Source organism: Anser cygnoides, chromosome 2 (genome assembly GCF_040182565.1).
Source record: "Anser cygnoides isolate HZ-2024a breed goose chromosome 2, Taihu_goose_T2T_genome, whole genome shotgun sequence".
NCBI lineage: Eukaryota > Metazoa > Chordata > Aves > Anseriformes > Anatidae > Anser > Anser cygnoides.
In genome coordinates this window covers 34125572-34146394 of record NC_089874.1, presented here as the reverse complement: position 1 = coordinate 34146394, position 20823 = coordinate 34125572, and the positions used below count along the sequence as shown (strand labels likewise).

Genomic DNA, 20823 nt, shown 5'->3' with positions numbered 1-20823 from the left:
TTGTCCTGCTATTATCTGATTGAGCAAAGAGCTGTAGTCTGAATGGCTGGACAACCAGACAGGTTTAAATCTGCTTCTGTGGTGTGGCTCAGAGGTTCACAGCTGACAAATTGTACTCTACCTGGAGGCTGGCAACAAGAGGGTTGCTGCAGGGCTGGTGTTGGTCCTGTTAAGTGTCTTTGTCAATGACCTGGAAGAGGTGATGAAGTCTTGCTTGCTCATGAAGTTTGCAGAGGAGACCAAGTTGGGGACTGTATGCTGGAAAGCAGGGCTGCCATCCAGAGAGAGCTGGACCTGCTGGAGAAATGGACCAACAGGAACCTCATGAATTTCAGCAAGAGCAAATGCTGAGTCCTGCACCTGGAGCAAGCTAGCCCCTTGCACAAGTTCAGGTCAGGGTCTGCCTGACTAGGGAGCAACTTTGCTGGAAAGGATATGGGAGTCCTGGTGGATACCAGTGAGCCAGCTGTGAGCCCTGGCACCAAAGACAGCCAAACAGCATCCTGGGGTGTACTAACAGGAGTATAGCTAGTAAAGTGATGGAAGTGATTATCCTTCTTTAAATGGCATTCATTAGACCATGTTGAGATACTGCATGCAGTTCTGGGGCCTCAGTACAAGAGACACTGACAACCTAGAGCAAGTCCATTGAAGGTTCGCCAAGGTGTTTAGGGTTGGAATACTTGTGTAGTTAGGAGAGGCTGAGGGAGCTGGGCTTCTTCAGCCTGGAGAAGAGAAGGGTTCAAGAGGACCTAACGACAGCGTGCCAGGGCCTTTGGGGAGCATATCAAGGAAATGAAGCTGGACTTTTGGATTGATTGAAATGAGAGATTCAGACTGGATGCAAGGAAAGAAAACTTCTCATTGTGAGGACACTACAACAGTGGAACAGACTTTCAAGACAGATTGCATCCTCATTGTTGGAGGCTTTCAAGATTAGACTGAGAAAAATCTGAGCTACCTGGTCTGTTCTCATAGCTGACCCTGCTTTGAACCAGCGATTGGACTAGAGACCTCCTTAAGTCCCTCCCAACCTGAATTATCATATGATCCCTATGAAAACATCACCCCAGCTCCCCAGGTTTCACACTTGTGTGACTTTTTTATTATTATTATTTTTATATATATATATATATTTAAGAAATCTCCATCTGCCATTTAAAGGTAGGAAGATTCACCATATAAAATATAATTTGTATTTAATCAAGCAAACATAAGTGGGTACTTATGTGAATAATTTTGCTCTTTCTTATTGCAAAAAGAAAACTTAGCAAGATGTGGTAATATGGTTACAACATATACACAATGTTCTCTTTTTGACTGGAATAATATGTCTGTAAACATGTTTTGGTAAGCTAGCATTTAAGCTGAATCAGTCTTGACATCTGCATTGCTACTCAAAACAGGATGCTATTTAGACTGTTTGCTTTGTAGCAACAAGCTACATGTATAAACCATTTTTTTTTGTATTTAATATCTCAATTTATTATGGTAGGCATAGCTCTTGTTTGAATATATGTTTTACTTTCAGTCTAGATTATTATCTGCAATGTGACGCGCAACTATCGATTTTGTCAAACAGGCAGTAACTGAAATCCTATTAGGAAGAAGTATGATAATGTGTGGCATGTGTGCAGTGAGGAATGAATGTTGTACGCAGATTTCCATCGGTGTAATGATGCATAGGAATTGCATGTCCAGCAGAGATGCCAAATATGCTTACGCTAAAACAGACAAAAGCACATAGATTATGAAATCTAGGGGCACCAGGCAAAACCAGAAGGATGTTCATCAGTACCAATTCTTTGTGATTTGTGTGAATCCAATGAGAGGGAGCTCAGACAGGGTGAAACCCTTTGGTGAAGGAACGTTTGCTTAATATTAAGACTAGAGGGACATTTTTTCCTACTGTTCCAACTTTTGTTTTTGCTCAGATCAAATTCAGTGCTAGCTGCACACTTGGCCTACAGCAAAAAATTAGATATTTTGAATATTGTGGAGAAAATACAGAAAAACTGTATTATTGCATGTGATATTAGCACTGTCTTTCAAACACTTAGAATGTACTATGTTATAAGCAAAAGTAATACTGTAAATGTAATCGCTGGATGGCACAATGCTATTTTTTCTTCTGTTTTTGAGAAGAGGGCATTTTTCCAATTCTATTTGTTTGGGTTAATTGGAATGTTTATAACTGTTGCAGATTGTAGCGTCTCCCAAGGCTAATCTTGAGATAACGTATTTTTAAAACACTAAAAGATAAAGAAGAGACATCAGTGCACTGTTTTGTACTGTCAGTAACCTGGGAGAATAGACCAGGACTGGGGCATTGACATTGGTACCTCCTGCTGAGTTTAATGAAGGGAGAGATGTCTGAGCAGTTTAGCCAAGAGAAATTCTGGTGTTGTTATTCAGAAACAACTTGGGCTTTTATTGAAAATCCCACTCTAACTCTGGATAGCATGCATGTATCATTACTAGTGTATATTAATTGCTGCAAGTAAGCACACAATTTGTTTTGCCAAAAAAAACCCAAATGTTCTTTCCCATTATACTTGCAGTTTGTGCTTACATTAAACATGATTAACAGTTCTCCAGACATGGGAATGAGTGTACAGGAAGGAAGGAAGGGAAGGTAATACTGCCAGCTTGCACAATTGTACTGGAAACAGGACGACATTTAAGAAATCTGTGGCACTGCCTTCATATTTTCCTGCTTGGAATGGCAGAAAACTCCATCCCTCTCCAAGGGGTAGTATCAAGGAGTAGAAAATATCCTTGTACCTTGCAAAGGCAGCAAAAAACCTCCCTCGTCCTTTGCCATAAGGGAAGGAAGTATGCAAGTAGAGGAAGGATGTGGCCTCTGGTATGACTGCTTTCTGCTCCATGTAGAGCACGTTCCTGGGTGGCTGCTGTGTATCTGATCAGCAGATGCAGGGGTTACCATCGTACTGAGAGCTCCTGGGCAATTTTGTCTTCTCCTAGTAACCACTGCACTCTGTCTTTTTGCTCAGACCAATGTAAGATTAACTGTTCTGGGTTCATGTTTTCAAACTTTTCTTCTGAGTGGTGAGAGTGGGATGTTGCCAGTTGTTAGTGATTGTATTACTACAAGGACTCTTCGTGGGACTAATGCCTTATTCTGACCATGCCCAATGTCTTGCAAATGATGTTTTAAATTTCAGATGCACTCAGAAACTGTATGCCAAAACTTCTGCTTCAGAATAGTGTTGCGCTGTGCATAGGTCTGCTAGGCAAGATGGCTGGTATGCAGTGCAGGAGACTTTGTACAGAGAGATAAGACAATCCCTAGAAAAACAGTTGGAGGGTCCCAAAGTTATTTTGTTAGACTAAGGACAGGCTGCCTTGGGGAATGTGGGAAGGTGAAAGAAGCTGCTAGGCGTACAAAAGAGCCTGAGAGTATGGATAGGGCAGAGGAAGGGAAGAGTTGTGGTGTACGCAGGAGAATATCTGGGGTGCTGCAGGTCAGATGTAGAACACTTGAGGCAGCTGCAGGGGGGATAGACGATGGCAGCGAGAAGTGCAAAGCATAAAATTAATGCATACTGTGGAACTTTACTGATAGAAGAAGGAACAGACCTACAGAGGGAAGTGGGTATAGGGCTGAGCTGGGTAATGAGACTGTCTGACAGTGTAGAGATTATAGAGAAAATAAAGGGAATGCAGAGGCAGGAGGCTGAGGAAAGGAGCTGGCTAGCATGGCAGGGTTATTTCATCACAGTCTAGTAAGATAACCTGTAGATGTGGAAACATTATAGCTCCTATTTCTGCCTGTTCATTTGAAGCTCAATATTGGTCCTGAAATACTCAGTCGTGCTATTTGGAGAGGTTGTTCCCTCCTGAAGGCTCCAAAAACGAACTTTGGTTATATCCACAAACCTCAGCATGGAAAATGCACCTATGTTGGAGTCGCACAAAAGTCCAGCATTACAAGTGTGCTCAGTAGAGGTAGAGCAAACATTTAACAAGGCAGGGAAGAAGCTTTAACTGTGTGCTTGTGAAGGAGATATGCTGCACAAATAAATTGCAGGTCAGACTACTGAATTGCCCACCTCCCTAAGGAATGTGAAGTATTTACATTAAATTAAAGTTAAAAAAAAAAAAAAGACACAGAATTCCCATCTGAAGAAGAAATAGATTTGCTAGAAAAAGTGATTTAGTTTCAAAATTATCTGCATAATTCTGTGTGCAGTTTACTGCTCCAAAAGCTTGATAGCCTGTATCTTACCAATGTTGCTTTTTTTTTTTGTGTGTGTGTGTGTGTCTGTTTGTTTTACTATGTATCGGTAACAATAACCATCATTTGCTTTCCTGGTATTTTAGGTACAGAGGGAGCTGGCTGCTGTCATTGCCTTGAAAGCAAGGAAGTCAGGTGAGTCAGATTGGACTTTAGAGGGGTTTTTATAACATTGTTCCCTTTTCTTATTGAAGTATTTGAATTTTCACTGCTGTCTCATTAACATTGGGAAGCAAAGATAGCAGACCTCGTTCCTCTCTCACTGGAGAATCTGTGTACACAGCACAGTGCAATTACTGTGAAGTTTTACTTCCCCTCACTTGTCACATCTAATGGCCTAGTTGATAAAATCTGAACGTTATGGTTGAATTGAACTTGGGTCTCTTTCTGGCCAATGTCATCTTTATCTCTGGGTTTCCACTTTATAAAAGACCAAAAAAAAAAAAAAAAAAAAGATAATTTTCCTGTGTTTGCTTTTATGGCCCTGTATCTCACGCCATCTTTGCTGTATTTTACCTGCCCAGTCAGATGAGTTTATTTATCCTAAAGCAAAAGGCCAACTTTATGTGTTGAGAACATGCTTTCCTGAAGACTCATCTGGTACATACAGAGGGCTGTAAAGGCAATTCTCTGTTGTCAAGGCAGTAGAAGGGAAAAGGCAAATGGATTACTGAAAATCTCTCAGAATATAAGCACTACATCATACGTTGGTGATACAGTGTAAAGAAATACTGAGATACATGGTCATCTCAGCTTTGTCAGGGTTTATCAGCACAACCACTTCCTTGGCTGTGCCTGAGAGTTTTAAAAAAAAAAAAAAACTACTTCACCAGAGTAAAGAAACCTACTTGACTCAATACAGAGTTAACTCTCCAGTGTCTACACCTGTAGGATAGTTCATCTGCAGACAGGGCGAAATGCCTGTGGCAAAGGGAGAGTTGAATGTATTACTAGAGTAAACCAGAGGTGGAGTCGACTTAAATTATTGGCATGTTTCCAAAGCTGTTGAGGTCTCTGGGGCTATTGTTATGAAGTATCTCTTGTGACTTCAGTGATTTTGCTAGAAGTTGAGATCACGGATCTTGGACTTCGAGCTATTTTCTGACTTGTAACCAATATGGTGTCATACGATCTGTATGTCTGTCTATCTGCTGCTTGCAAGCACAGCACAAAAGTTATTATACGCAGCACACTCTCTACACACAAAATATCTTAAACTAAAGACACCAGAAGATGTGGTTGGCATATCTGAAAATATTTCCATATGCAAATGTAAGTATTACAAAAATATTCCAGATAGTGTGATGCCTGTTGGTCTTGAAATAGAAGTACCCATAGGTTACATCCATTGTCATCTGTAAATGTAAATCCACAGAAGGTAATCATAAATCGAAGCATGAATTCAGACCTGAGCTGCTTCTGTGAGTGTCACAGCTTTGCTTCTGGGCCTGCTATAGTAGTCCACAACATCAACACCCCTCACCTGCTTACCCTCACCTTGTGTCACCCCAGTCCCACCTGAATGTTAATGGCTGAACATGGAAATGCTTCTGCTCTGGTTTAGTGCAGAGCAGAACAGGTTATTTTAAGGAAGGATTGGAAGATTCCTTTTGTTTTGCCATAAAATATGTTAAGAGAGTGGTTCCACGTACCTTGCAGTTAGCCATTATACAGCTCCAAGAAATCTCTGTCCCTACTTCTCATCTTCAGTTGTGTCGGCAAATATTATTACGGCTACTGTTAACAAACAAAACCTTATTCCCCAAACAAGTTGTCTTTAACCTGAATTAGCATCTCATTTCCTTTCAGTGGATGGCTCCATAAGCAGTTTTGTCAGTACAAAATGGGGGCAGCTGGGTCGGGAATGAGCTGCAGGAGAGTAGGTAGAACACAGTGAGCAGGTAGACATATTTTAGTTAAGAATCACAGCCTTAAATAAACAAAGATCCCTGTAGAGCTGGGAAGTGCTGACCAGGCTTTCCTAACATATTAATGTAAACACCAGCAATATCGGTTTAGATCTGAATAAAAGATACCTCTTTAGTCAGTTTAACTAGCACAAGCTTGTTTTTGAAATTTGCATTTCTTTATTCCTCATCTTGGACGACTGTAAAAAAAAAAAAATATATGGCTGCTTGAGCAGGCATAACTGTAAGGACTAATTTAAGTTAATGCCTTTACTACAGTAGGAGTGAAGTAAATTAGGGTGGTTGATTATGCTTATTTGTGTTATTGCTGATGGTTAAGTTCACAGCATAGCAGTTATTGTGAGCAATCAGGTTATGGTATGCCGTGCCTGGTGAAGTGAAGCATATTTCACAAAGTACTTCTGGAGCTAAAAGCCACAGTATCTTTCTAAGATATTGTTCTTCTAACCTTGTCCAAGACTCCATATAATTCCAGGAAATAAACCAACACAGATCAGACAGTTGATTTTGGCATTAAAAGAGCGGCACATGGCTATTGGGCCAGCTGCCTTGGTTTGCTTCCAGGCTGGTGTGAATAATACGGGTGCCAGACTTGTATGCCCTGGGTTTGATGAGGGCAGGCTGTGGGCATCGTCCTACCCGGCTGGGTGGAACCTGAGTGCTGATTTTTTTTTTTTTTTTTTTTTTTACATCAGCGTCCGAAAGCTTTCCTAGAGGTCTGCAGCAAGAAAACCAAAGCTGTTGTGCAGAAATTCCCGTACTGCATTTTGATGGCTCGGTGTTTTTTAAATTACAGTGTTTCAAAATGTTTTCCCTGGACAGCTGCTTAGCACTACCAGTAAGAGCAAAAAAAAATATGAGTATTTTCCTTCTTAATATAAAGACTGTGTAATACGTTTCTAAATTACTTTAATTTCTGAATATACCTCTGCCCTTAGAGAGGCACTTTTCAGTGATTTAATTGCATTAGAAAAACTGGCTGATAAAAGTTTTAATATTGCATGTCAAGGACTATTGTAGTAATCACTGGGTTGCATGGCATGAAAAGTGCTATACAAGCACCTCAGCTTCCTCTGCAAGAGGTGAATAGGGTCCAACCACTAACGTCTGCTGTGCTTGGAAACATTGCCTTTGGTTATCAGGGTGAAACAAGCAGTTTGTTTTTATTGAAATGAAGTTTGGGCTGCTACACAGTGCTAGAAGAGATTTGGTGTATGAGAAGCAGTAATTACAGCTATTTAAGTTCTTGGGTCAGAATGGCTGCTTCAGCTCAGAGATTTAGATGCTGTCCGTATCTACTGACAAAATGCTTTGAAAAACAAGGTAGAGCCACGAGCCTGATGTGGGGTAGGGCAGAGTGTCAAATTCGTGCTAGCACAGGATCTGGCTTGATGGAGAATGTCAGCTAGCAGAAAATGAAGCCTGTAGGGCGTGGAGGAGAATGCTTTTCCTCCAGAGGTATTCTTTAGTCTTTATTGTGGGGTGGGAGAAGAAGAGAAGAGCACAAAACTGACAGGTGGCTGAAGGAAAAATGCAGAACCTGAGGAATGAAAAACTTGTATGCTGTGAAAAAGACTTCCCTTTTCTTATTTCAAATGAACACTGCACATATACCACTCCAATAGCAAGGTGAAAGCAGATGGATAGGTACTTGAGAGCCCTCACGCAGAGGGAAATCAGCATCAGTATTTCCTTTGTAAATAGAACTAAAAAGTGGGGTAAAATTGATGTCTGTAATCCTGAAGCCTTGATGGAACTCAGTAACACTGTTGACCAGAAAGCACATTTATATTTCACTAGAATAAAGCTCTCATGATAAGGCTGACCTAAGAGCGGAAAATGAGCTTGTGCACTTCTCTGTGGCTTATAAAAAATGCATTAAAAATGTTCTTGGTTAACATCAGAAATAAATAGATTAAATGCTGTCAACCTCAATTTGGTAACTGGTATTGGGGAAGCAAATAACTGGAGCAGAAGAGAACTTTGTTTTTAGTTGCAGGCACTTGGCATTAGAATTGCTTTGTTTACTTACACCTTGCTGGTTTCTGATCGCTTCCACGAGTGTGCTGGAACACATGTAGCCTCTGTTCTGAAGGTTTACAAGGGTTGGCATTTATCTCAATTGCTTGTCATGGCTCATGACATGTTCCTTATGTGTTACAGACGGTGGCTAAAACAAGGAGAAAATGCAGCAAACAGCCTAAGGCTGGAGACTCTAGCCAGTGGTGTAGCTACACAGGTACATCAGAGCTGATCAAAGTCTGTCAGGTGGATGCTCTGAGCTCGAGTTAATCCTGTCAACAAGCAGGAAGCCTTGCATCTCTGTGCATGAGCCTAGCTGCACTCCTGGCATTGCCCAGCAAATTCCTTTATATCTAAAGGAAGCAGCCGGCAGGGGGTCACTTCTCCCTTCCCTGCAGGGCAACCGCAAAAGCCCTTGCTCTTGCGTGCATTTTTGCTTCCTCTTAAGAACGTGATTCAGTTTTGCATAACGTAGTTAGATACTTTTTGGTCATACCATTCTTAAATTGACAAGCAATACTGATATTTTTATTTTTTTTTTTAATTTTGTTTATGATAATATGACTTTAATATATTAAACTCTATTGAGATCTCGTGGATTGCCTCCCCCTTAATTCAGATTTACATCTATGCGTATCCACCCTTCCCCTTTATTTTTGTATTGCTTCTGTCAGAACTCGGTTGTCTATGTGGTGTGCTTAGTATTTTTATATTGGGGCAGGCAATTCAATGTGAACCAGTCACTAGGCTTGAGCTTTGCTGACATGAATGGAGAGCAAGCTGTGAACAGCTCTTCCTTTCTCTAGCCGCAGTGCCACCTCTTGAGCACGGCTGTCAGAGCTGTTTGCACGGCTGTACTCGAATGCACTCCAGGCAATGTCAGCCTGGTGAAAAACATGCAAGCAGCCAGGCTGGGTCAGGTTAAAAGTCCATCCAGCTCTGATCCCGCTGCGAGTGATGACTCGAGGATGCTTAGGGCAGGGAAACAGAACAAGTACAAGCAGTCCTTCTGATGTGCTCATTCAGCATCCACCAGGCTGTGGTAGAGGTATCTTGCTGTACCCACACTGTTGTGATGGGCAGCCCTTGGTGGACCTTCTTTCCATTAATTTCTCAAATCGCTTTTTGAACCCACTTATACTTCAGACCTTTTTCACATCTTGTGGCAGTAAGTCCCACAGTTCATGTGTGCAGTATGTGAAAGCATATTTTTTCTTAATTGTTTTGAGCACATTCCCCATGACCCTCAATGTGTTCTGATACAACTCTTTGGTTATGTAAAATGTTGAATAATCCATTCCCAGTCCATCGTCATACCGTTCGCTATTTTGTGCCCTTCTGTCATAACCCCGATGAGCTGTCTCATTTCCAGCCTAAAGCACTAGTCATTCCTTATACTAAATCTCTTCCATTAAAACTGATAATCTTTGCATCGTCTTTTGTTATATTATTTTGAGATGGGGCAACAAGAGCAGCATGCAGTATTTAACATGTGGAAGCACCCCAGCTTATGCAGGCAGGAGTTAATACTGGTGTTAAAATGGCATTGTATTTTGCAACATTTCAATTAATTACTAATCCTCTTCATTTTTTTTTTCTTTTTTTTTTTTTGATCCCTGTTAAATGTTGAGCTAATATGTTTTAGAAAACCAAACTGTTCAAAGTTGTGATTGAGCACTGCTTGTTGCCCTCATACAGTTACATCTGATTTTTCCAACAGGCATTATTTTCCATTTGTCAGTATTGGATTTTATGTGTGATTTTTCCTCCCAGGTACTCAGTGTCTTTAGATCCTCTCGGCAGTTCTGCACAGATGGCTTTAGACCTGACTACACTGAGAAGCCTGTGTGCCGCCAGGCCATGTTGGTTTGATGTGTGGCTTTGCAGCAGAGCAAATTGGACAGCTTGGTGCTTCCAGAAGGGGTGCTCCTGCTCACCTTGCCCTGAATGTGGGTGTGAAGAGCTCACACTTTGTCAGATGTGTGTGCAGTGCTGTTCTGCAGGGCTGAGAGGTGCTGGAGTTGGTGCAAAGCAAGTGTGGCAGCTTCTTATCAATGGGGTGGGGAGGTGGATGTGGGAAGGAGCCCAGTAAAGCGCCTTTTGGCAGCATTGAGCTGTTTTATCAGCTTACTTAACTCAGGAAGCTGCGTCTTGACCACTTAGCCCTTTTCATAAAGTAGCACGTATCACTGTGAGACTTCCTAGTAACTTTCCTCCACAATAATTAGAAAAAAAAAGTCAGTTTATGCTGTATGAATGTTCTATGTTGTCATTATTTGCTTGTAGAAGAGTTGTTATATAGATCCAGAAATCCTTAAGAATTTGAATTAGAGTGGTACACATACTTGAAAATGATGTTAAAAATACATCATCCAAGGTCACCAAAGAGTGGAGAAGTTCCGTATTGTGTTTAAATCTGGAACAAGTTAAGTACCCTTTGAAGACACAGGTCTTGTAAACAAGTAAGATATACAATACCTCTGGTGTGAAATGGGCACAGTTTATTATCACTTTTTTTTCTGCCATTGAAAAACCTCAGGGACTGGAGGAACTTGTTCCCATTCACAGAACAAAATGGCAGTCATGTGCCACAGATGTGTGCATTTTCCCTTGTGGAAAAATTGAGAGAGAGTTTGAAAGGTAGGGAAAGGTTAGCATACAACATTGATATCAAAAATATCGTGCTGCATTTGTGTCCCCTTAGGTCTGTTGCCAGTGGGTTCATTTACCTGATTTTAGTAAGACTTTATTTCATTACAACTTTCAATTCCACTAACCATCAACTTCTTGAAAGCACGGGTCAAACTTAGCAAAATATGTAGAATAAGATGGAGTTCTTCTGCAACCGTTGTTAGGCCGGATATTAGGAGAAATTTCTTTACTGAAAGGTTTGTGTGGAATTGAAATGGGCTGCCCAGGAAAGTCATTGAATCACCATCCCTGGAGGTCTTCAAGAAATGTGTACATGTAGAACTTAGTAACATGGTTTAGTGGTGGACTTTAGTTAAACGTTGGACTAGATGCTCTTAGACGTCTTTCCAACCTGAATGGTTCTATGGTTCTGTAATTTATCCTGGAGAAATAGCTGCTCAAAATCAAAGTGCATGAGTGTCGACCTTTAGATTGGGCTCAGTAACTTTACCTTTACTTTTCCCACTCAGCCTAAAAGTTGTACCTGGAAACATAGTCAGTGATATTTTTCAAGCTACATTGTGTTTTTAGGATTTTGTGCCTTGAAGGGAAGTAATCTTGTAGGCAGGCAGCACTTCAAGAAGATGGAGTCAGGCTCCCTCTAACACTGGTAAGTGGTGCTCTTTGTGCTCTGCAGCCAGGAGCAGTGTGGGACACGCATAGAGCGTGGGTCAGTGACCACCTGGTTTGTACCACCCAGTAATTTCTGGCTTTTGTAGTTTCAGAATCTGGGACATCATTATTTCTGCATGATTTATAAGGTGCATGCGTGAAAATGAGCAATGCAAAATAGCTGCATAGATGATTGATGTTTTGCAAATGCACAGTAAGAGATTGCACAGTAAGGTCAAAATGAAAATAATCATGCAAAAAACGATTCTCAGGTGAATTTTTTTTTTTTTTCAGTCCATTGGGAGAGGCATTTACAGAGTTCACAGAATGTATTTGTTCAGAGTCCTCTTTGTTTCCTGTTCCTTTCCTGGCCATGCCCGTAGGTTATTTCCATGGAATAGAGAGTGAAGTTTCACTTTGCGCCAGCCTGCTCTGTCACTCTCCCTCTGTGTGTGCCCGTATCTCCTTGTTTGAACAGTTCCCAGCTCCCTTTCTCTCCATGCCTGTTTATCATGTGATGGACTCTCCTCCACCCTTCCAGCATCTCATTTCAGGCAACATTGTTAGAGATGCACTTGGTGATGCTTGATTTTTTTAAAATTAATTTTAAATATGTTGATGAGAATAAATGTCTAAAAACACTGGGTAAAATCTTTGTGCATTCAGCTGTTGAATGGTTTTCCTTGAGCTCCTATTTCTACAAAGAACATCGCTTATGTAATCCTACATTGTTTGCAACTCATTTTCCACTTCTTTTCTCCTTGGTAAAAAATTATATGAGGTCATATGTTCACAAAGCATGTGTGAAATGTGGCTTTTCCTTTGTATGTGTTACAACATGCCAGGAAATGGAAACCAAACCTCCCCGGCCAGGTGAATCAATGGTGGCTGGTTGTCTAGCAGGAAATGCCCATCTTGTTTAGTCAATGGTTTTACAAATCACGGTCTTCTAACACAGCACAATCTTGGATGACATACGGACCTTCAAAGTCAGATGAAAGGGTTCAGTTCCGATAAATAAAATAAACAGAAATTTCTAATAAAGACATTGTACTAGAATGTGAAAAGAATAGCAGCAAAGGCTTATGGCCTTATAGCTTGACTTGGAAAACACTGGTTGCTCTACTTGGTGCACTCATTCTTTAATTTACAATGGCTATATAACACAGCGGGGAGGAAGTCTCATTTAAACTGAGGTTTGTCCTCCCATGGTCATTCAGATGCAGTGAAAAGGGACCGTGACTTAATGATGTGTGGTACAGAAAGATCAAATCTACATCTGTCAGCCTCCGTTCTTACCAGTCTGGTTTTGCTCTGTTTAGATTTGATTCCTACCCTTGCTGTTATCTGTTCCTTTTGATAAACTCTGCAATGAGAGGAAATGTTTTTTTACATAGTTTTCAGGAGTCCTGTTTCCTATTTCAGATCTGAGAAATGGCTTGTAGCACTAAGACCCTTGGGAACTTGCTTTTCTGGATGGAAACTAGATGAGCATAATGAGCCTCTCTGCAAATTCAATATTAGTTCTATACCTAAGGTCAAGGAGAAGTTAATGACCATTTTTTACATACTGAAATCAGTTATGAAACTGACATTACATTTCATGTTTCTGTCATTTAAAAAAAAAACTGAATTAATTTATATGAAATTGATTTAAACTACAAAGCATAAATATCATGACTCCCAGATTAGTATTTGAGAGAAACTGGCATCATTGTCACTTTTGCAATAGTTCATTCCCAAATTTATAAGCACCTTTATTCCATTCCATGTTTGCTGTGCCTTTTTAGGTACAAAGGTGATGAACAAGGCTGTAAGCTGGAGACTCTTTAATAATTTTTGCATTTTCTTTGTTTCTTTAATTAGCTGATTTACTCAGCTGATTGCACAGCTGTCTGGGCAACACCCCCCCAAGGGCCTGCCAACTGTTTCAGAGATATGTAGTGTACTCAAAAAAGGGAAATCTGTACAATGATTTGCATATATATATATGCAGAAATAGTGGGAAGGAATGAGAAAGCTCAAAGGCAATTTTTGTATTGCTAATAAAAGAAATCATGTTAAGGATGAGCTTAAAGAGCTTTCTCTTTTCAGTAATTTCTGGGAAAAGATTACAGTTTCATGGTAAATAAGGAACCAATTCTCAGATGGAGTGTTTTATTCCTGGGATTATCGCTGTGTTTTATATGCAGCTTTTGGAGATTTCAGAGTTGTTCAGTGCTTGTTGTTTTTCCCCCTTTTATTTGGTAATAAGACTAGGAAAACACAGCAGTATGTATGAAGATCTGGTCTGGCTTAAAGTGGTCCCCAAGACCTGAGATTTGTAAAATACTTACTTGCTGCTCATCTCCTTCCCACCACTCTAGTGCCATGTGTAAGCTAGAGGACTTTTTTTTTTCCCCAGTTGTATCAATTGGAGCTATTCATTTTTTCCCCCACTCTGATAAATTAATAAACATCAGCAAACTTGACACTGTCAAACAGCCCAGAGCTGCCATAGTAACCAACCTCTGCAGAACCCACTCTATACCCTCCATGAAGAACAACAAGGGATATCACAAGCTCCATTGTTCAAAATAATAAAGTTTTCAAAAAACATGAAATGGGCTTAGAATCATGTTATTTTAAAAAATGCCTTTTTTTTTTTTTTTTTTTTCCTGAGAAGCTTCATGCTAGAAAGTTCCTTTGGAGAAAAAGAGGAGAAAAAAAAAAAAGAGAGAGAGAGAAAAACAGAAAGAGAAGAAACATGCCTCTAAAAAATTTGGGATATAAGAAGAATGCTAGAAGTTGTGAACTTCCCAAGAGCTGATGATAAATCATCTGGTGCAGGCTGCTGGTAATTCAGAGCATTGGCTTTCCCCCTGGGGAATTTTCTTGCAGATTCCTGAGGTCTTTTCAGCAGTGATGGCTTGACAGGGCTGGAAAAACAGCCTATAACTATCCAGCAGGGATGAGATGGTGAAAATCTGCTGGCTTGTCAAATAGAATTCTTCTCTTCAGTAGTAGGCTCTTTACCAACTGCCCAGGTGTTGCCTGCCACCCATCTGCAGAGGGCATGTAGATGCCCTTCGTTTATCAGCTAGGAAAAATAGATCCTGGTCCCGTGGTTGGGCAGACACTGACTTTGGGGGCTGAAGCTGTTGGTCACACTGATTTTGGGGGCTGAAGCTGTGGCAATGCCAGCTTGCATGATGTCCTCTCTGCTGCCTGCTGCCAGGGTGCGCCATTCTCAACCAGGGCATCAAACCCAGACTAGTTTAAGGTTGCGGACCCAGGCTTATGGCTGTTCAGAGAGGGAGCAGCAAGGGTGACAGGGTGCGGGACAGCCAGCAGTGATGTGGAGCTGAGTGTAGGGCGAAGAACAGATGTCCCTGCCTGCTATGTCGTGCTGTCCAGCAGCAAAATGGTTAATGGCGGTGGCGTCCCCTCTGCAGCGTTTAAATAATTAGCTCTCGGAGTTCACACCCTATTAAGCCAAAGGGAGGAAGTTCACACCTCTCCTGGCGGTATTGTTCTGGTGGGGCTGGCTGCAGCGCCGATAGCGCAGGGGTTTGTCTGGGGAAGGTTATCTGCGCTGCCAGAAGGGGTAGAATGAAGAAACTTCATTTATGGCAGAGGAAGAAAGCCGTGCGGCTGCACAATAGAGCAAAGCCTCTGGGAAGATTGTAATGCTGTGGGTTCCAGGAGTTTTTTTTTTATGGATGGATTTTTTATTATTTTTTTAATTGTCCTTTCTACTTTCACTCAGGCAAAAGATTCTGCTGTTTTGCGTAGCACAAAGTACGCGTTGTATGATGTGACTTCTAAAGATCTTGTGCATCAAACACAATTTACCTTCAAGTCTGGGGTGTACAGAGCAGCATCTTGGGGGGCAGCACACTGTGCAACGCTGAATCCCCTGGCAGTGATGCTTCTGTAGGCACAAGAAGGCGTTGGGGGTGGCTTTTGGGACCCCGCTGCACGCCAGGTGGGTTAGCAGGGAGCCCTTTGGCATGCCTGCGATTCTCCATGCTGCTGAGGGAGATGAATCTTAAACCTGCTTTAAACTCTGTAGCATGGCCATAAAAGCAGGGGAGCACTGTGGGTCAGAAACGTTGACACAAAGGATGTGCTCGGTTCCCGTGTCAGCGATGGTTGTGTTCCCTTTCCCTTCTAATCCCCTTGTGATGGCTGACTTTGCTGACATAGCTAGTACATGATTTACTTTTCCTTCTTATTTCTTTGTTATTTTTTTCTGCTGATTTAATGAGCTGAAATCAGATTGCTAAAGGATAAAGCTCTCTCCTACAAGAACTCTGTACTCCAATGTTAGTTTTATAGAAGAGTCCTCTAGCTAGACCTCAGCTGTGGTCCACAGGGACTCAAGGAACTCAGATCAGATGATGCCCCTTGTGATCCTGAAGTGACCATAGCAAAGTCAACATCCTGTATTCCCTAGGCTAAATTGCAAAAAGACACATTTGAACTGCACATTAACAAGCTAGTGCTCATTTAACGTCTTTTTCTTTCATTCATGGTGACCTTTCCCGTAGACCAAAGGAGGAGAAATGCTGCAGGTAGAAAAGGGAGCTGGTCGCTCTACGTTTGTATACAGATCAGGGTAGACCACCTTTTCCTTTCCCTTTGTGTTGCTGCTTTGTCAGATGTGCTGGAGCATTCGTATCATAAGGACAGAAGCAGGGTTTATGCTGGCAGCAAAGGCAGTGGTTGGCCCAGCTCCAAAATTCACAACTTTTTTGCATGTACACATTACAGTTTTAGGGAGCTGTCCCAGAATCAACACTTGCCTGGGAAATAATTTCCCATCCCACCCTAACCTTCCTGTCGCTTTTCCTACAGTAGAATTTGCAACGCCAAGTCTTTTTAGTCAAAAATTTAAGGCCAACTGAGAGTAAGTGGGAAATTATCCTTAAATTCTTATACTTTATGGCTGAACACTTATTGCATGCACAGGGGCCCGTTAGGGCAGTGCTGAGGCCACAGCTACAGGTTGATTTCCTGTGTGGGAATTCTTGTACACATAAATTTGTGTACATCCCATGTCATGGGATATCTGTGAGTTGACACTTGGTTAGGATGCAGGCTGTGTACAGAGATGCAGCAGTTTGTATCGTGTGTGTGTGATGACCCGTGGAATAGGAATATGATATTCCTATAGGAATATTTTAAGAGATTTTTTTTTTTTTTATAGATAAAACATGTAATAACCTTTTCACAAAGAAACCAGGAGAATATAATTAAGGCTTGTTATTTGCTAATGTGGCCACCTCGGTTCTCAGGGTACTGTATTTTTGCGGTGGAAAACAAGGTATTAGATGGTATGATTCCTTCAGTATTACTCCCTGGATGTAGCTAAAGGATTCAAACTGTGGTTGGTTCTTATGTGTTTGTGTAAGAGACAGGGAGGACACAACAATGAGGTCTGTGATGGAAATTTCATGAAAAAGAGGCTGACTCTGCTCCCTCCCTCCCAAGAGGGCTAGGAACACATCACTGTGAGGTCTAGGATTATTTTTTTTTCCTTTATGAAAATATTTACTGGTTCTTTTCTACATTCCTTACGCAGTCTAAACAACACTGAAGCCAGGGAGAGCTGGGTTTGGATTATGAACTTTTTTCAGCTTTTTTAGAGCTGAGCTGTGAAATTGCTGGTTAAAAAACAAAACAAAACAAAAAATTTTTTTTTTTTTTTTTAAATCATGGGTTCATTTAGGGTATGTCTAAACTGAGGCCATTTTCTCATCAGCTGTAAATTTTCTCATGCTAAAATTGTTCAGCTCCTGAGGCTGTCTGTAACTGTGGAGGCTGCGGACATGCACCCTCCTCTTCTTTGGGTAGCTGAAAGATGTGATTCCCCACAGCCACTGGTGCTTGCTGTTGTCACCAGTACTGTCCCCTCTCTATTCACCAGCCAAGGTAACAGCTGTGTGCTCTTTCTCTAAGGTCGGCTGGTTCATTTTGGTCGAAGTGGGTCTGGGCACTGGGCAAGGGCGGGGACACCCGTAGCAGATCGACAAACAGCTCGTTATCAGCCACCAACCTTTTCCCCATCACAGCTGGTTGCAGCATCCCCACCTGCTCAGGCTTGTGGGAGAAGCTGCCTAGACCTGTGGAGATCACCTGGTCCCTTAAAATGCCATGACTAGCAGCCAGCGTCTGAGGGGATGCTTTGGCCGTCAGTGGCTAGAGCAAAGTGATTTTAGGAGAAAGCAGGAAAGTGAAAGGAGAGTTGGGGAAATGTGTTTCTTCTGACACAGCCACAGACTTGAGCAATTCACAGTTGCTCAGACAAATGTATTTTTAGCATTCATTACTGCCTTCTGGCATTGCAACATTCCTGCCTCACGCCTGTTGTTCTGAGTCACGTTCAGCACATCTGATACCCTGAATGCTTCATGCCCTGCAGCTCTGCGAGGAGGAAGGCTGGAGCTACAAGGGAAGGGGCTGCACAGAGCCCCCGGCATTGGCATGGCTGCACGGAGTAGGTTGCCTTGAGAAACCATGGGATAGGAAAACAGGGGCCAAACAAGGATTTTGAGGCTGGAGCTCCAGTTATGGCTTCACTGGGTTGTTACTTTTCTAGCAGTGTCACAATCATGTTTTGGTTTCATCTGGCTTTAAAGACTACTGTGATTTAACCCCAATTATAAGTGCTTTGTGTTACAACTAGAGATTAACCCAGTGTTTTCAGCATTCACCCTGAATTTTAGAGGTTGGCTGGTGAAATGGTGTCAGCAAAGCCACTAGTCCAAATTTGTATCAGACTTCTGTTTTCTTTTGATAGTGGATTAAAAAAAACATCCTTGAATAGAATATACTGTGTTGACAAAATGACTTTTTTTTCTCTTTTTATAATTGCATCTGTATTACTTTTTAAAATTATTTTTTAATGGTATAACCGTGCAGGGAGAAAGAAGAAATGCAACCTCTATGGCATAGCAAAATCCACAGATACCTTGCAGCAAAAAGAAAATAAATGCATATCCTTAGAGTTCAAGAAGAGTCTAAAGGTACTTTTCGTTTAAGCTGCTGGATACTGCTTGAGGTTTAGACTGATTTTACCTCCTGTCTGCAGCAGACTGAACAAGCCAGATCTCATGGATCCAGTTACTTGCATCAGCTCAGCCATGCTAACCTGGCTGTGTCTAAAGGTTCAGGGTAAGAGCTCAGGACAGCTTCAGTGAGGGTGGCTGATGAAGCTGGGATTGCTACCTGTCAGCCCTTCTGCTGCTGCCTGCACAGTGGCTGTGTTCATCAGCCACGTCCTGGATGCTCAATTTGCAGACACAGTTTTAAGGCAAAACAGGACCAGTGATGCTTGTCCTCAGACGCAGTGCCACAAGGGGTGACAGCAGGTTGATGACCAGCACAGATAGCTGGGGGTGAAGGAGGGAGGAGGTGAACAGGAGGCAGCACACAAGTGAAGTCCTCCTGCCCATCCCTCAAAGCCTTGCAGTGCTCAGGAAATGGATCCGCAAGCTCTGCCACTTCAAGGATGCTTTTGCTGTTACAGCTATTACGGACAAGTCATTTAGTGTGTAGAAAAAGGACAATGGTATTTGAGAGTGGCGGTTATAAGAAAAGGCACTTCTCACATGTTTCATCGAGTCTTACCTGACTTCCCTGTCGCGTGTCACATTTCAGAATGGCTGAGGCTTGCTGTCCCCCCACCAAAATATTGCAGGTGGGAGTGTTGACTGGAAGGGCTTCTACTTGGGCTCTGTAGGTAGGTTTACAACCTGTAGATACATCTGTTTACAATATGAAAGTCTGATGTGTCCCTCCAAAAGTGGTCCATGTTTCTTAAGCTATAGATAAGCTGATATCTCTGATTCAGGCCCTTCCACAGTTTACATGTCTGATCTAAAACTTTTTTCTTCAAAGTCTGGCAAAACTCGCTGGTGTTAAGTGGTGTTAATTGAGCTAAGCTACAGATTTCTCTTATTGTGCTAGCAGCAAATAATCTTCAATAGACGGTCTTCTGTTACCATTTGTTTTTGGAGATGATTTTCATGGATAGTGGTGGTATTTGAGATTGAGATCACTGCTTACATAGAATTTTCCAAGGTTGAGATGAGGGATAAATCCGGTTATTTTGTTTAGTCTGAATTAACCTTCTGCAATAAAATGAAAATAAAGGGATGTCTGTTTTTCATTTTTCATGAGTCATCAAGTCTTGTTGTAAGATACAGAAAAGATGGGAGTTTCCTTAAATTGCACTTTTTTATCAGGAATAATGTAGCAGCAGGAATATACCTATTCAATACAACATTTTAGTGCTTTGGTAAAATGAGGTATATAGGTGTCTGTCTAAAACCACTCAATGACTTAATTAGAAAGCTAAATTTGGAACCATGTTTGTTGAATGGTCATTGTGTTGATCTAGCCTGGGCCGTGCTGCTTTGGGCTTCTTGTGATTAGAACATACCCACTTCTAATATATTCTTTCTTTCTTATTTTAGCAATTCATCAAAATGAGGAAAACAACAGTCAAGAAAAAAGAGGGCTAGAAGACCTCAAGGATACCTCTGATGCTCAGGTAAATGTATAAGTTTAACAGCATCTCAGAGACTTTTTCAGATCTACAAGTTGAAGGATCTGTTTCTGATAGCTCTTTAGCACTGGGAAATGGATTTCCCTCAATGTTCTGAGTGGGGAGCCCATAGGAAGCAGAAAGTCTGCTGGATCATGTCATACGTGACTATTTAGAATAAGATTGATGATCACCCTGGGAATTAATCCCATGATGTTGAAATCGGACAGCATTTTTAAACTCTCTCTGCTCTTTCTAGATAATACGCATAGCACATACCAGATGTGAAAATAAAATGAGATGTGTTTAAGAGGCAAGGGCATATGACATTTTGATTGAAATTTAATCACTGTAAGTAGACATGCAATAAAATGAGGATACTTAAGAGTCACTTGAGTATAAGCAACAACCTTTTTTCTTTCCTTCCCTAACTGCCCTCATTTACAACCAAAGCATGCTTCTAGACATTACTCAGAAGAAATTTAACTACATTCTTGAGTATTTTACTGTGGGATTTCTTACCCCTTTTGATTCTGTGAATCTTTTTTGATTAATCTTCACTTCATTCAGTCATTCAGTTCATGCATCCAAACTGTGCAAGTGTAACTGTATTAATCATTGTACTGGTACTGATTATTTCTAATTTAAAATTGATTTCTCCCATTTTTGACTCTTTTTTTTCTTCTGTGCCTCTTGAAAATCTTATATTTCCCACCAGTTGTCACCTTTTCTTCTCCTGACACATACAGCTTGTTGTTCCTGCCTCTGATTTCGCTCTT

General features: G+C 41.4%; 1 protein-coding gene across 3 annotated transcripts in view; it reads left to right on the top strand.

Moving 5' to 3' along the window:
• RAPGEF5 (Rap guanine nucleotide exchange factor 5) overlaps positions 1 to 20823 on the top strand; it is a 161776-nt gene that overhangs the window by 45872 nt on the left and 95081 nt on the right. For all 3 annotated transcript variants that reach the window (XM_048070208.2, XM_048070211.2, XM_048070209.2), the window contains exons 7-8: positions 4345 to 4393; positions 19974 to 20050. In XM_048070208.2, coding sequence (XP_047926165.1) covers positions 4345 to 4393; positions 19974 to 20050 — 126 coding nt within the window. The remainder of the gene's footprint in view (positions 1 to 4344; positions 4394 to 19973; positions 20051 to 20823) is intronic.